Source organism: Seriola lalandi, unplaced genomic scaffold (genome assembly GCF_002814215.2).
Source record: "Seriola lalandi dorsalis isolate HSWRI2012SDOR001 ecotype SW California unplaced genomic scaffold, Sedor1 jcf7180002054688, whole genome shotgun sequence".
In the NCBI taxonomy this organism is placed as follows: domain Eukaryota; kingdom Metazoa; phylum Chordata; class Actinopteri; order Carangiformes; family Carangidae; genus Seriola; species Seriola lalandi.
This window is the reverse complement of record NW_019525241.1, coordinates 667042-684861: the sequence shown is the minus strand read 5'-3', so window position 1 is coordinate 684861 and position 17820 is coordinate 667042. Positions and strand designations below refer to the sequence as shown.

Here is a 17820-nt window from a genome sequence, read left to right as displayed (position 1 = left end):
ATGTATATATTACCGGGGTTTTCTCAAAGCTGCGGGACGAGTTACGCGCCGAAATTTGGCGGAAGAATAATAAGGGAGAGGAGTGCCCCGAGGCACTCCTCTCAGCTATTCTAGCTGTAGAGGAGTGCCTCGGAGCTGAGCACCCGGGGCACTAATGATAACTCGACTTGCAAGCAAGAATACTGGGGTCCAAGCACCCGATACAGCAATCTCTCACTAATAAAACTTTATTTAAATAGCACTTTTGATACAAAAAAAATACAAGTGTGCCTCACAAAACAAAAGAAAAAAGATAGATGCAAAAGCTCAGAACATTAAATCAAAGTAGAATGAATGAATGAAAAGAGAAATGCTGCCATTAAGATAGCTGCTTATTTAGTTAGCATCTATTATATATGTAAATTGTATCCGAAAGACTGCTTTCTTATGCATCAACAACTGTGAAGTTAAATTTGCTTTTGCATAGCGGCACAAGAGAAACGAGTGGGCTGGCGAGGGTGGATGGATCACATGTCATTCAACATAAAAAAAAGGATTAATCATGGAAAACATTTGCAATTGATGCTGTAATGATGCAGTAGTGTCTATTGCTTTTTAGTGCATACTTCAGCGATTGCTTAAATATATGCAAATGAGCAGAGCTGTCATGGCCAGAGGACTAATTACATTAGAGCGAAACTGTGTCTCTGTCAGCTTCTAAATGTATTGACTATGAAACGACTCCATTAATAAAAGGCCTAACAAACAAATCATGTTAGTCTGCCAGATCCATGCGGTTCAGAAATCTCAGCGTATACATGAACGTAAGGGGGGAGTTAATTAAAATGAGCATTTCTATTGTTTGATATTCACTTTATATACTGGGGAACCTTTACTGCTGTTTTCATTTTTGTATTTTCTGTGCCATTCTCAGTTTTGACAGCATGTTATTCACCCTCTGTCCGTCCTCTCCATCACTGTCAAGTCACAGCAGGCTCCAGAGGGAAGCCACAGCGCCGTGTAGAATACAAACAAAATGAACAGTGAACAACAATCGTTTTTGTGAAGGCGCTGATCCATCTCATGCCTTTGAAAGTAGAGGAGGAAAGGAGAGGAGGCTGAGAGGAGGGAGGGAAGGAGGCTAGGAGAGAAAAGAGGGAGGGAAAGAGGTGGCAGAGATGAGTGTACAGCAAAAAAAAAAAAAAAAAAAAAAAAAAAAAAAGGAGCAAAGGGCAGTAGAGACGTAAAGAGGACCTGCACCCAGGGGAGCAAAAAATAAATGGGATCTTTTGATAAGATCATCTATTGCTCAGCCGCCTGAGGTCAACACATTACTCAAATACTCTGAACACACACCACTGGCCCTCTCCTTCTAATACACACACACACACACACACACACACACAACACAAACACATACACAAACACCCACACACACACACACACACAACACAAACACATGTCATTTGTAAGCTGTCAGTGAGTGGGGCATCGTGTTGTTGATTCTCCCGTCTCTAATATTATTCACTGTGATGTCTCGACCCACTCAGCACTGCGGGAGGTGCTGCAGAAAACACACACATCAAAGAGTCACACGCGTGCTTACACATATTATATGTATTATACGTGTTGACAAGACAAGAAATGCAACATGATCTGTGAACGCCGTTTTTACCACTGATGGAGACAGGCCTGCACCGGTAGCACTTTTGCAGCTCAGCCCCGCTAATGACCCGCATGAGAAGAAACACTGTTTTTTATTCATAAAAAGAAATGTTAAATTTTTGAAAAGTATCAAATATTTATTGCTCCTCCCCTCCCCTCTCCTGCAGGCCGCCTGTCTGCCAATGTCAATCATCATTGTGGGGGTCGGGCCTGCAGAGTTTGACGGTAAGTCAACAAGATCTTGTGATTTTTTTGAGAGTAATGATTGACTTGTTGGTCCTCCAGCGCAGTGAGAAATAATGCACACATACGAGGTTTGCATTTACTCCCCCCCCCCCGTCCATCCTCCTCAACGTTCTTTTTCTATCCTTTTTCTCCTCCTCAGCCATGATTGAGTTGGACGGCGATGAAGTCCGAATCTCATCCAGAGGAAGATACGCTGAGAGAGACATCGTTCAGGTACACACCCCTGATTGTTTTGACAGAAATCAAAACTGAAACCACATCCAAGATTATACATGAGCTCTGCCACGAGGGCGCCCGAGATTCTTCATCATCACTTTTTATCATATGAAGCATGGCTGAATTAACATCACTAGCTGCCCCGGGGCAAACATTAGTCACAGGGCTCTTATTAATCCCCTTCTTTTCCCCTTTGCTCTGTGTAATATTTACAGTTTTTCACAACTGCCCCTGTTCTTGCTCCATAAACACATTCATTTAGTAAATGTATTCAACTCTCACAGTTGGCACACACGCCTGGAGTTTTTTGGGGGCCCTGGCGGTCTGGAGCCCCCGGGGCAGTTGTCCACTTTGACCGACTCGTAATCCAGCCTTGGTAAAAAAAAAATAATAATACTGCGGTCATTCATCTTGATCTAAGTGTCATTTTGGCAAAAGTATCAAAACTCAAAATGATAAACAGACAGTCAGGGAGATATTTTCCCCCACAGTCACAACAGAGAGGATTCATTTAGAGGTGCAGAAGGGTTAGAGTGAAGCATTGTCACTGTATTTTTTAAAGGTAAGTGGCTGTCCACGCAGACAGACACCTGGCCGCCTCGACCCCGTGCTACGCCAGATCACATATGGCAAGACCGACGCATATAATGACATGCTGCTCAGTTACTGTGAGGAGTCTGCCCAATGTCTGTTTCTCTGTCTCACTTTCTCATTAAAGTGTTTGAACAGACTCCGTCAGCTTTGACCCCCCCGGCCCCCTGGCTGTAAAGGCCCACAGGGCAGTGTGAGGTCTTCAGTCAGTCAGTCAGTCAGTCAGTCAGTCAGTCAGTTAGAGGAGACCTGTGAAGCGCTACAGAGAAAAGTCAAAAGATGAGACTTTGTTCACCAAAGAGCCACATCAGAGGACAACCTTTACTTTTGCCGTGTAGAGTTGGGGAGATGAGATTGGTCCCTACTCACTGGACATGAAGGAACTTATAAACACAAAACGACACTAAGTATAGTTCATTACGTATTTCTGTGATTCCCTGGCATCAAGACAAAGAGAGGAAATGCAAACATCCAGAGTGAGCCGTTTGTTTTGTTGTGCTGCTACGGCGAAGTCACGTTTTTCTCCTCCGTGACCTTTATACTGCCGCTGTCATATCTTGCTCCCTCATCCCACGTGGGTGAGCGAGACACACTCGTTAACTGGCTTTTTAACAAGCTGAAGTGCACGCACACGCACACACACACACACACACAGCCACAGCCACTCTGTGCAGAAAAAAAAAAACCCGGAGATGGAGCAAAACTTCAGTTTCAGTACTGGAACATTACACCAGCTCTGCCTACAGGCTCTCATTATCAGCAAGCTAATAACCCAGAGTGACATGGTGAGGTTTACATTTTACAGCGAGCGTTTCCAGCACAAATTGGCCTCCCGTGCGATTCTGTGACTGTAGGTGACAACATCTCGTTAAGTAAATGAAACGGAGACGTCCTCGTATGCATCCTCATTTAGTTAAGCATTATCATCCGTATTAAGAGCTGATAACCTGTGAAAGGTCTGCGACACGATATGCAAGCATTTATTAAATCAGCAGGTGGATTAGGATTGTGAAGGAGGCAACGGTCTCGAGATGTAAATAATGAGTTGCGACAGCCGGATAGTTAAAGAAGCCAAGAACATGTGTCCAAGAGTTCTGTGAGAACTGACCTTCCAACAACGGTTTGTAGCTCATTGTATGATAAAAACCCTGCTGAGGGTGAAGAGAGCGTATGTTGTGCCAACAAAGACATTTATTATGATATGATTATTGGAGATACACACATACTATACATCTGATGCAGTTATTTCAAAGAAATATTCATATAATAACTTCAGTCTTATCTCTTACGTTTCATTTTTTTCAGTCAAAATGAAATGCAAAAATGACTATTGCCACTAAAATCATGACTCGTATAGCAATTGCAATAGCGGCTAAAATAACTGAAATATCTTTTTTTTTTTTTTTTTCTGCAAGTCTGAGATGTTCAGACGGGGTGTAAAGAACGTCAGTTACGCTCATTAAATCAGACTTGGGCCACTGATTTTTAGAACCACAGCAATCCCTGGTCTTACCTTACATTACGTAAAAATGATCCCAATGAGTTCCAGGCAGTGAGGTGTTTAGAGTTGACATTTGTGAGAAAAGAGGACATTGGTATCAGGAATAACTGAGTCCCTGGAACTGGAATCACATGTCAGATTGTTGCATCCCTACTTTTGGTGCTCTCCTTTTATGCCTGTCAGACAAATGGCAAACGGTTCAGTTGGGTTTCAGACTTGTTATCAACCAGTTCTTGAATTTGCTTGTTGTGAAAATGAGCAATGCCGATCCCCCCATTTGAATCTGTATATTTCCAGCCTAATATTGGATCCCATTTGCCGGAGCTAACGAGGGGCTTGGTATGTAGCTGCTGGCTCTCTGGCCCGTCTCCTTTGCTCAGTTTCACATGCCAGCTGCCCCCAAATAGCATCAACAGATTTTACTACCTAATATTCTCAGTAAAAACATATCACAAATGTGCACATTCCTTTCTATCTCCATGTGCTGCTCATATCAGTCACCTCAGGGATCAGGTTTTGATCCAACGCTTGATTACTAGAAAGTTTTCACCAATTCGCGCCTGACAACCAGAATTATGAGTTTGATTTCAGAACACAGGACGAATCTGCAGCGTCTCAGTTATGAATGTGATATAGACTGAGGTAAAATAACACTAAAATAATCTTACAGTTCAGAAGCACATCTTCCACTTACATGAAACTAGGATGGGTTTAGTGATATAATTTGAATTCTTTCTTTAAAGTTATTTTCTTTTCATCACTCTTTCCAATTTTTTTCCTCCGATACATTTCAACCTCGTTCCTCGCACCCCTGTCACTCCATCTCTACTCCATCTGCTCTATTTTATGCAATCCTCCTCTCTGTGACTTTCCTCATTTTCCCTTTCTTTATAAAACCAACTGTCTCTCCCTTCATTGCTACTCCTCTCATCTGACCGTCCCCTAATCGCCTCCACCCTTAGTCACTGTTGCTGCACCCGTAAAGGTTTCCAATCTGGTGTGGTACAATTTTACAGGGATAATGGTGGCAGATTTACCACTCGAAATTCGTAGTTATTTTTGAAACAATGGGTCCTCATGTTTCCACCTGACTCATTTTAAAAGCGGAGCTCTGTAAAAAGGGGTCAGAAGTATTCTCTTGATGGCAAAGTACATGAGATTGTGGTAAAAGACTGAGGCTAAAGCTGCAAAGTCGTCATCCTCACCTGCTGAAGTAAGTAGAAAACATGAAAGTAGAGAAAGAACATGGTTCTAGTGTTGCAGAGTGAAGTTAGTTAGCCCCAGTATCATAAGATTACAAGACTGTTCTTTAACCCCTTTGCTGCTTATGTACTTGGGCAAGCAAACAGTTGGATCCGCATCATTGTTCGTATTTTCAAATGGTATGTTCATAGACTGTAAATAAAGATGGACGTAGCCTCCCCTGACGTCACCCGTTGGTTTCTGAAAAGCGGTTTTTAAGCTCAGAATCAGCTGTTCCGTCGGCGCCACCTTGCCAGCACCTGACTCCGCCGAACTCCCAGCTAATACAAAGAGTAGGGCCACGCCCTCAATTATGCAGAACTTTAAGGCTTGATAAAAATGTAAACGGGTGAGTTGTATTAAAAATTCACCCCCTGTCCAGTTGTCGTGAAGGATGAAATCAGCTGTAGATACCAGGCTGTAAAGATGTCAGCCTCTGAGGTTGCTGCTGGGGTATGTTTCGCCCATAACGTTACAGGGGAATAGGCTTTGAGGGTGAGGTTAGTCGGACAAGGTAATGAGTTTGCTGGAGTGGAAACTTCAATCCAGAACAGAGCCGCTAACGTTAGCTCACATTTTGACACAGTAGTGCAACACTGATCCACCAGGACCAGCTTCTGTCCTGTGCTGGTTGTGAATAGGGTTAAATGTATCCTGTTACCTCACAAAACATAGTAACGATATGTTCCCTGACCTTGAATGCAAAGCTAAGTTTGAGACGTAGGAAGTAAGCTAGTTAGACAGACATGCTAAAACTTGGAGATTACTGATAAACACAAAGAGTTGCCTTCTGTCCTAAGTCTGTTTCCTCAACTTCTGTCTCCCATCTCTTCTTTTCAAAATGTCTTAAACTTAAACTCGTCTTTCTTTCCTCTCCTCTCTGTTAGTTCGTCCCATTCAGAGACTACATCGACCGGACGGGGAACCACATCCTGAGCATGGCCCGGCTCGCCAAAGACGTCTTGGCCGAGATCCCCGACCAGTTCCTCTCCTACATGAGGACCCGTGGGATCAAGCCGTCGCCGGCACCGCCACCCTACACGCCGCCAAGCCAACCTATCCAAACCATGATATGAGGAGCGATGCGGAGAAAGGTTTTAGGAGTAAGGGGTCAACTTAACTGACTTAACGCGCGATATACTTCCATTTCCTTAAAGCCGCTCTCCATGCCTTGTCGTCGTGGATCACGTGGTCTTTCTTGTGTTCAGGAAGCTGCATGTCGGGCCAAGAGAGTGTCGCTTTTCGAAGGGCAGGAAAAGCCAATGAGAGTCTGTTTACTTCCACTGTCAAGCATTCCTGTTGCTGTCTGGATTTTTTGTTGTTGTTGTTGCCTGGAAAACCTGGACAGGCTTTGGAGAGAGTCTGGATTGAAGCTGGGAATGATCTCATCTGCCTGATCCACCTGATGAAGGAAGGAAGGGAGGGAGGAGGAAACTAACCTAGAGACGTTGTAAAGAGAATGTCTCCAGACAAAACAAAGGAATCACTTGATCTTAAATGAACACTAACTTCTCCTGTAAATAACTGGACATGTATAACTTCTTTTCTCTCTCTCTCTCTCTCTCTCTCTCTCTCTCTCTCTCTCTCTCTCTCTCTCTCTCTCTCTCTCTCGCTCTCCAACTCACTCATTGTTTACAGTAAATGCTAACAAGGATTTTTACTGTTGATACTTTTATATACACATAGTTTCAATATGAAGCTTGTAATACTCTAATGTAATTCTCTCTCTCTCTCGCTCGCTCTCTCTCTCTCTCTCTCTCTCTCTCTCTCTCTCTCTCTCTCTCTCTCTCTCTCTCTCTCCCTCCCCTGGCAGTTGTGTCAGGTAGCAGCAGTGCAGGTCCTGGTAGCCCTTCTGTACCGTACCGTACCGTACCGTGCTGTACCATACCGTACTGTACTCTAGTGTTTGTATTAACCTTTTGCATGAGTGTAGCCTCAGTCAAGTGCATGCATTTAGTGGCCCTGCACTACCTCTTCTACCCATCTGTCCATCTGTCTGCCTGTCGGGGGAGGGTGAGTGTGTCTGTCTGTTCGTCCATTTGTCACTTCACCCTGTCTGTCTCTCTGTCTGTCTGTCTGCACTGCTCTCAGGCCTGAGAAGTCTGTCGACCTGTCTCTCTGTTACAGCCCCTCCTCCTGTCTATCTGACTCTCTCTCTTTCTTTCTTTTATGCCTCTGTCACTTTTACTAGCTGTGTTTCCATCCAACTATTTATTTCATGTTTTATTTTTTTGCAAGTTTTAATAGAGGAGAAGAATGAAAAAAAGAAATACAATATGTTGATGCTTTTTATGCAACTACAACCTATTTTTATTTCACATGACTGGATCGGCTGCATAACAGTTAAAGGTTTAATAATTTGGCTTCTGAAATGTAAAATATGTCAACCTCTGTATGAGGAATCTGTTGTCTTCAAAAGCCAGTGTGTGCATTATGATCATTATTTATTAGTTGTGCCTTTAGAGGAAATGATGGAATATGGCATCATTAGCACCAGTTTAACATGACAAAAGCCAGTTTGTTTGTTAAAATCAAAATAATGAAGATTCAAATCACGTGACTTCTGCGTAGCATTTATTGCCTTTTGAATGGGAACATAGCTACTCTATCTGTCTCTCTCTCTCTCTCTCTCTCTATCTCTCTCTCTCTCTCTCTCTCTCTCTCTCTCTCTCTCTGTCTCTGTCCTCCAAACTGCCTTGGCAATAGGATGCCCACGTGCCCAGGGGTTTCGTCTCATTGTGTCGTCAAACACCCATATCCCTGCCCCATGTTTAAAATGACAGCAGCTGCTCTCAAACAGAAACCTGTTTGAGCAAAAAGAGCCCAGTGGTCAAAAATGCAGAGAAAAACACACTTTCCCTAGGTTTGCTTTTTTTTTGTTTTTGTTTTGTTCCATTTTCTTTTCTTTAATTGTGTAGTTTTTAATTGCACCTTTGATATAGCTTTTTATATGTTTGTTTTTATGATGTGTATTTTTATGTGCCAATCATATGTAAGAGGATGATTTTTGTGGTTTCTGTCAGTCGCCGACAACATCAGACAAGTTTCCAGTTTAACATCGAATGATCGTTTCTAGTGACGAATGAGAGGATTTGTGCTGTAGTGAAAGTGATACTATGAATGATATGAGTGTGTTTGTATGAAACAACTATTTCTTTAAAACAACGAGGTGGAATGTTTAAAAAAAGTCTTTAAAAAAAAAAAAAGTGGGAATACAGGAACATTTTCACATTTATTGGACAGGAAGTGAATTATACATTGCAGCACCAAAAAACGTGTGAAGGGTTATTACATAAGCTTACAGTGTGTTTGTTGTATTAACACTTACAATGGTTTGCTTCATCATACCAAAACTTATTTTGACAGGCATTTTTTATAGTGAACCAGATGTTTGCAGATGTGATTCTCCATTTTTACACATTTAATTACCAAGTCAAACCACACAGTATCTGAAGTGACGACTCAGCAGACACCGTGTATGTGTCATTAATCAGCTATGAGTACATGAACAGATTTAGTGCTATCATTATTGAATTACTATATATTATAGTATATATTACTATAGTATTATTGAGTCTGATACAAAGTTTTACATAAATAATCTAAATTAATACATTTATTGAAAAATAAATAAATTACACATTATATATACAGTATATAACCATATATATTATTACGTAATAATTTTTGTCTCCAAATAAATACAGTCACTATTCAAATCTTAATATAAGTAGATTCCATTTAATGTTATGCTGTTTTTTATTTTGTATGAATTATTGTAAAGCTCATGACCAACAACCAACTCTGATGTCTTTTTGATGACATCACTCTTACCTGCACTAAGGTCTCAACATGCTGAGCAGTTTTGGCTCGTTTTTCAGACGTTGCTGATGAAATTACCCAGATTTTTTCGCGTATCCAACAAAGTTTCTTTTTTGCATCACATGCATCCATGCCTTGTCCTGCAGTCATAGATGCACCCGTGCTGTTGGTTTTTATCCTCGAGATTTATCAATCACAGTATGACTCACTATGACTCAACAAGTCATCTACTACATATATCAGTTTTTCCATTGCACAATGTGGCACAAAAATAGTATACAGTCTGTGGAGCTTAAACCTGCCTCCTCCTTTTCATCTCCATCTTCTTTTGTGAAGAGATGTTAAGAGGGTGCATTTGGATTACATCATTCTCACACTCATGTTTCTTATGAAATGAAAAGTTTGCTTGTGGCTCAAAGTCGTATCGCTACATTAACACAAGAAAAAAGACACCAGAGACTCTCACCATGCAAAGTGACACTCTTCTTTCTTTTTTTTCTTACACATCTTACATTGCTGCCTTGTCTAGTTGCTTGACATTCCCACGTTTGTCTTTCTTTACTCACAGTCTCCCATTGTATTGCTACTGTAGCAGAGTGCTGATACGGCGGGGTGAACTGTATGAGTGTATTTGTGTGTGTATTTGTGTGTGTGTGTGTGTTTTGATGTGATTGCAGTCACACTCTCGTAGCTACCCACTGCGTTCATGGCGTAGGTGGACACATCATTAGCCCCTGCAGGTCAAAATAAGGAGCTCATTACTGCCTCAGCAGATATACTGTAAAACTCTCATCCTCCAAACGGTCAGAGATGCTACACGGCAGGGGTCAGAGTCAGCTTTATCATAGCTGTTGCTGATTGGACGGGCAGAGAGGGAATTTTTGGGGAGGTGGGGAAGTTTTTGATATTATTCCCTGTTCACAATTTAACATGAATCCCAAATTATTAAAATAAAAGCAAGACCTTTTCAGCAGCGAAACTATAGTTTAGTACTACTTAGGTTTTATTTTTGTTGCCCCAGGCATTGATTATCAAACTGACTAAGTAATGTCAGTTACACAGCAATATCTTATCTAAAGTTTCCTAAAATTATCTAACAGAAGCTACCGAGTTAATTTACTCACCTTTCACATTGCTCCAAGCTTTTGTTTTCTTGACATGTTTTCTCTTGTCAATTGGATTCAAACCCAGGACATACAAACAGCCGACAGGATGGCCTGCTCATGCTATTTGAACGGCAAACTACCTCCTGATCCTAGCTACGTGTTCTTCAGCAAATCCTTTCAGGGTAGGAAAATGCATCTTGTACTTCTACATGCTCATTTCACAGAATTCCTCAACAACGCTTGTCGACCAGGAAAGGACCCAGTATGGAAGCAAGAAAAAAAAGCCATAAGTACTTGAATAAATACTGAATACCTGGAAAATTAAATCATGACGAAAAACTCAAATTTGAAATTTAAATTCTGCTGAATTTATATACTGAAATTAAATATTTTCCATCAGTCTAAATTTATGTGGCTTGGATTCTCCCTTTTAATTTCAAGTTTGTTTATTTTTAGGGGTTTTAGGGCTATTCGAATAAGTACATTCAGGTTGCTTCAATTCTGTTTTGTTTGAGAAATTTAAGTCAAAAAATCAAGTTGCTAAAATTGGATTTGAGAAATCCAAATAGCAAAATTCAAAGATGAAAAATGTAAACAAACGCTTACCAGAGGTAATCAGTGGAGCCTGAATGGAATCAATCAGGTGATGATCGGTCAGTCTGTGATCCTAGAAAGATTTCAGATAAATGATTGAAGATCCCAAACAGTTTAATTTTCTATTTAAACTTTTGAACCCAAAAAATATTGTTGAACATTGTTGAAATTTCAAAATTAGAAAGGAATTCAATTTTGATAAGTTTGTGTCAAAGTAAAATATTTCAGTGAAATGAAGTCGGTGATATTAAATTTAAATTATTTTGGCTTTTCTTTGCCTCCATACAAACACACAATTAATGCTACAGTAGTAGGTGTATGATGTTTGCGGTGGACAAAAATACACAAATATATATATATATTTTATTTTTAAATATACTTTTTGTTTTTAATCATAGTGCAACAGTTCACTAATTTTGCCAAGCCCCATGAAGCTGTGAGTGTGTGTGTGTGTGTTTTTGTGTGTGTGTGTGTGTGTGTGTGTGTGTGTGTGTGTGTGTGTGTGTGTGTGCGCGCGCGCGCGCGCGCGCGCGCGCGCATGTGTTTGATACAAGTATACTTTGTGTGTGTGTGCCTGTGAGGCACCTTTATAAGAAAGTTTTAATAGACCATGTGAGGTGTTCCACATAAGATCTTTGTTTACTAAAGCTATCCAAATAATATATTGTATGCTTGTCATATCTTCTTAACAACGTGCACTATGTTTGCATGTACAGTTTTACAAAGGATGCACCAGTTCCTTTTGTTAAAAACTGAGTGTTTTGAAATATAGAAATCTATATGAAAATTAACTGTACAAAATGGCCTTAAATCTTTCACTGATTTTCTTGGAATTGTGCGATGCCTTCTTCAGAAAAATGAATTGTTTAAAAGAATTAATCGTTCTCTATTTTGTGTCAGTGTTTCTATTGCTTTCTAGTGTATTTTCTTTGCACAGGTTCAATTATAGGAAAAAAAATGATCTTGTACTTTTTTGAAACCGTGATTAATCAGAGAAAGCATGACTGAAGTACTGATTGTCTGATAATACATATAATAGATGACTATTTCTGTATCGAACTATGGATTTTTAAATAAATATTCATATTAAACACATTTGCTGGACATTTTGCTCCAGTGTTTTTTTTTCTTCTCTTCTCTTCTTCCTTTCCTCTGGACACAGGAACACTATCCTTGAGCAAGGCAGTGAATGCAACTGCAAAACAGGAACCGTGTAACATTTAGCAATATCAGAGGTGTTGAAACTGGCACATGTTTCTGTTTCTGTGTATCACTCTGATTTACCACCCACTCCTGGTGCGAGACCCAATCTGTCATCTGCCTGCTGAGGTGGCAACTCTTTCCTAAAAAATAAAATATTTGTTTCTCAGTTATTTGGCGCCTGTTGAAAGAGGCAATTACACACAAACATACACACAAAAAACCCCCCCAAATTTGTAGAATCTGCTGGGGGTTGATGGAGTTCTTCATCAACACTCAGTAACTCAGCAAGTACTGTGGCAGGTGCTGAGATTCCTGATTTTCAAAAGTCACAGTTCAACTTTGTTTCAGCACAGTTAAAGCTTAATTCAGTGGATGAAACTTTCCACACAAGCAGGTTTTTAATGACTCAAGTAATTTTTTATTTCCATGTAATTTGGGAGACTTAAAGCGAAGTATAAATGTGAATAAGTTTTCCCTCTCCGGTAACAAACTTTCCTGTCAAACTTCATCAGTCTGCCTCCAACTCTCTGTAAACACCCTCGCTCACTAACCACCATCCATATATGAGCTGCTGTTTACATGGTAACTTCATTAGCCTTCGCCCGCCTCGTGCATGCAAGTCGCAATTAGCGCACCGCCCGCTCACTCCTCACGTGTTTGTGGCTTGATAACAAACACGTGATGATGCGTCTCGTGTGGTGTGATGACTAGCTGTCACCATCGAGTCTGTCACTGGTGAACAGCGTGTTCTGCTGAGGAGGACGGAGCGTCAATATCTGGCTGTATTGCCAATTATTGCTATTAAGTGTCAATGTGACAATCAGACTTACAGTAACAATAGCCTTTTAATTACTTACTGCACATTAAAAAAAGAGTTAAAAAAAAAACATTCATTATAGACATGATTTATAAGGCTGCTATGAAATCTACAGAATCACTGTCATCAATATTGCTATTTGTAGGTATTATGGGAAATATATGAAATCACAAATTTAGGCAGATGTCACAATATAGTGAAAGTGTGAAGTTAAGGTCCAAGTCAATCAACACGAGGCATGGATTATATTTACAGTGAGGGTCTAATGTAGGTGGATGATTTAAATGTGTAATTGACAGATTGTTAGCGTGGACTTGTCAAAGAAACATCGACAGTAAATATGTCAACGTCGTGTTTATAATAAAGCTGGCAAATGGTGACATGGAAAGCTGTAATCACGTATGCACGCGGCGTTTAGCTGTCCAATCAATCACCATCATCCCTCTCCTGTGTGTGACATGGATGTCAGGTGTTGACCCATCTACCTCCCCCCCACCCTAACACACTCATAAATTTAGAGAGTGGACAAAATTGCCTGATGAATTTACCTTATTACACATCCATATTTGCATATATTTGCAAAACAAATTCCCTCAGTTGTCCTCACATTTGGCTAAAAAAAATAACACAACCGGAAATTTTGAACTGGCTGCCTGAAGTGAAGTGAAATTAGAGCTCAAAGGAAGTTTGTTCAGCTATATGTACAAACGTGACAGCTATGAAGGAAGGATTTAGTTTTTCAGCAACATTCTTTTTTAATTTATTTAATGACAGGGATCAATTCCGCGAGACAGAGGATGATGGAGAGAGTCTGTGTTTCTGTCTTTGTGACTAATGGAATAAAGGATTCTCTGTGTCTTGGTGTAAATGTTCCTCATTCATCAAGCTATCACACTTCAAATATTTGTGAAAAGACCAGCAGTGATCATTATTTCCATCTTACTTTAGACTGTCCTTTGAAAAGTTTTGAAAGAAGAACAGATTTGCTCCGCACGTGGAAAACTAGAACTTCCTTAATATTAAAGATGGTTCTCAAACTGTGATAACTCATACTTTTTTTTTCGTTTATTTATTTACTATAAAAACTATCTTAAAAGATAGTCAGATTAAAATCTCAACACACGGATAATAACTGAACACTATGGTTTGCCGTGTGGGACATGCAGATAATTATTTCGACTTAATATTTCATGCGGGGTGGTACTGTGGAAACGCTTTCCTCCAAAATCTTTCCTTGCAGGAGTCAGGATGACATCAGAGATCGTCATGGGAAATTCACCTCACCTGGACGGATCACATGCTACTCTCCTTAAGGTGAGGACAGTCACAGAGTCCCTGGTTTGTCTGCACCTTTCAACATCTCAACAGCACATATTTCAGCCGTTCATGCATTTTTTCTTTTTTTGTTTTTATTTTCTTTCCTTTTTTTTTTTTTTAAGGGTTAGGGTTACTAAAGGTTACTAAAAAGGGTATGACTCCCCTTCTTTGTCCTTCCTTGACGTGGGTGTTGAAACATGGGAATGCAAATTGTGCCGAGCCTTCCTTTCCTTTTTTTTTTTTTTTTTTTTTACAAGGTCAAATAACGGCTTATTTAGACGCTGTGTGGCAGCTTTTTAATTAAAAACAGCTTTTTATGTGATGAAGTTTAGTTTTAATTTTACGGTCCGACAGAAATATCGCTATCAAATAATGTTATATTGTATTTATTGTGGCCACTAGCTTGACCTGTAACAGCTGGAATGAACTCTTTGCTGTACGCTTTAAACAAAAGAGTGAGAGAGTACAGGTGTTGTATGAGGTAAACTCCATCCTTATTTTGTCAAAACATTGCATACTGTGCCTTTAAAATGGACCAATAGCAACAGCACCCCGTGCTGCTGCTAACAGATAGTCATCAGATAAATGTATCATTTGTAAGATTTATAATAGAGCGGAGAGTCACATGAACAATTTAGCTGTACAGTGTGTGCACTGGGTATTTTTTCTTTCTTCTGCTCAAACGGGAGAGCCTCATGTACGCCTCAGGTTGCTATAAATAGCCTTATTTTCCCAGCGTCCCTTGAGGCCAAGCGAGGAGATGGATGGATTGATTGAGGGGCGAAGAAAGGCAGTGAGGGAAAGGTGCTAATATCACTGTCAGTCAACATCTAATGCAACGCCAGCAGAGAGAGAGAGAGAGAGAGAGAGAGAGAGAGAGAGAGAGAGAGAGAGAGAGAAAAACAACATACTATGCACACGCACACGCACACACACACACACACACACACACACACACACCACAGAGGAGCAACCATGCTCATTAGCAGCAATAGAGCAAAGCATCAAGGCCGCAAATTCAAAGCAGGATACACCTGAGAAAATGAGCAGCAGGGAGGACAAATTTAATTATTCATTTATTTTGTTTGTGCACCACTTAGTTGTGATATTAAATCTGAATGTGTTTTCATGTTGTGATGCCTAAGAAAATGCAAGAAAATATTCAGACAGAAGCAAAAAACTCCCTGTTACATCATACCATCAATACTGTAGAGAAATGAGAAGTGATTCCCTTTTCTCCTTAATTGTTTAAATACTTATTCACCATTGATTATGTGGTAATTAGTCAATACAAAAGGTTGTGTGAGGTTTTGGTCCTTTAAAAAGACTTGATGTCTTAATGCTTGAGTAAGTCTAATGAACACTGTGGTCGATGTCTGTCAACCAGGGTCGTAATTATGTTCGCTTGTCACTTCCTGACACTGTCTGTAGCTTAGCAACCTGCCACGGAGACGCAGCTAAAGTTGGATCTCATTTGAATATTCCCCAGAAATTAAAAAGAAAGAAAGAAAGAAAGAAAGAAAGAAAGACAGAAGTTCAGGTAGTTGGTGTAACACTGAGTTTCATCTTCTCAGCCTGAAGGTGGCATCAGGACACCTCTGAAAACTACCAAATCCCCTCACACACGCCCCTCACAACGCCATCAAACTTTTACAGACAGCATGTGATATGAACGTAGGCAGGTTTCGTAATTACTGTGCGCAGGGAATAAAATAAAACATATGTTTTGGCCACTCTGCCCACTGAACTCCCACCATTCTGATAAAAATAGATTCTTTTCTTCACGGGTTGTAATTGTTTTTTTAAAGGTGCTAAGAGACGGCACATAGCTGGTGTGTTCAGGTTCATGTGCTCAGATTGTGTTATGTAAGTTTTAAAGAGAATTTGTGTTATAACATATTTTTCTTGCAGCATATGTAATGTCTAAATGAGATTTCTATTTTTGTAAAAGGCAATGCAGCTCCTACTTTACTTTCCCTTTACATTGTGTTATTTTATTAAACTCTACCTCAACTTTTATCTTCATGGTCAAACAAAATGCATCAGCCCCCCAGATATCCTGACTTTTAGTTCTCAGCATGGGTCAAAACTGGAACCTACATTTCCCATAATGCATCCCAAAAGAGACGTTGATTAGACCCTCCTTGCTTCATAAAATACCCATGACCCCATAGACTGTCATGCAGATGTTTATGCCTCCACGCCGGCATCAGTTTTCGGGTTATCTGTCCGCCCCATTCTCGTGAACTTAACGCCTTGAGGGAATTTCTTCACATTTGGCAAAAACATTCATTTGGACTCAAGGATGAACTGATTAGATTTTGTTGGTCAAATGTCAAAGGTCAAAGGTCAAGGTCACTGTGACCTAGCAAAACACAGTTTTGGCCATAACTCACAGATTCATACATTAATTACAATTAATGTAAAGGATAAAATAATGTGACATTTCGTATCCACACGGTCAAAGGTCAACTTCACTGTGACATCATAATGTTCTGCGAGAACACCTCTGGCCATTATTCAATGCTGTAACTCGGGGAGGGCAGATTGTAACCATATTTCCTGCAACTTGGCTGGTTGGCGGAGGCGTACAACCGCGAGGCGGTACTTTTAGTTCCATTAAAATTTTGTATTTACCAAGCCCAAGCTGAGGTAACCGTGATGACATCATCAGTGTCATCCTATCAGACCTAAAAGCTGCATGCGTAAAATCGGAGGAGTATCCCTTTTAAAATGCATTTCTGCGACTTGTAAACACATCTCTGTGTTTGACAGGTGCTCTCGTCTCCCTATTGTTTCATGATGTTTCAAACATCAAACAATATGTTTCAGGGAGTACAATATCACTGCTACACCCACAACACCCGGGATGGCTCCATGAAAACAAGCTGAGTGTGGAGGTAACATACGGTGTCCTCTGCCTCCCCATCTGTTTCTTCGAGTCCCTGCTCTGTGTTTACTTTGAAGGTGTGAGCCGCCGAGCACAAACTGCAAACCACAGTCGCTGCTGCCTAATTAAGTCATTATCTCAAGAAAACAATTTACTCTCAAAATACAATCGATAATTTGTTTTTGAATCATAATTACAGACTGAGATAGATTAGTTGTGATCAGGGAAGACAAAGTTTAGTATCTCATGTTCACGGCCGCCCTCAAGATCATGGGGGTGAAAAAGAAAGTAGGTAGCACAAGGGAGAGGATTAAAAAAAAAATATCGCTTATTCGAAGTGAATCAAATTAAACACCCAGAACAAGCTACAACACAGCCGTGCTTCTTCATTACAGTCCACAAACAACAACACTAACAGGGCTAAGTGAGATAAAACGCCAGCTTGGCCCCTCAGCTGACGAATGTTTTTTATTGTACTTGCTGTGTTTAGTCACACACTTTCACAGACACAGTAGAAACCTTGCCTTTGTCTCAATTAGCGGTACATACAGTATGAGGCCACTTGTTCTCCCTAACCTGGCTTGATATATTATGCATCACAGCAAAGTGTTTCTGCGTGGCTATAACCGTG

General features: G+C 40.4%; 1 protein-coding gene across 1 annotated transcript in view; it reads left to right on the top strand.

The window, feature by feature from the left end:
• Positions 1-12066, top strand: part of LOC111667303 (copine-8-like) — an 83815-nt gene extending 71749 nt beyond the window's left edge. The window contains exons 17-19 of the mRNA XM_087178426.1: positions 1812-1869; positions 2030-2103; positions 6328-12066. Coding sequence (XP_087034552.1) covers positions 1812-1869; positions 2030-2103; positions 6328-6516 — 321 coding nt within the window. The 3' untranslated portion in view covers positions 6517-12066. The remainder of the gene's footprint in view (positions 1-1811; positions 1870-2029; positions 2104-6327) is intronic.
• The last annotated feature ends 5754 nt before the right edge of the window (positions 12067-17820 follow it).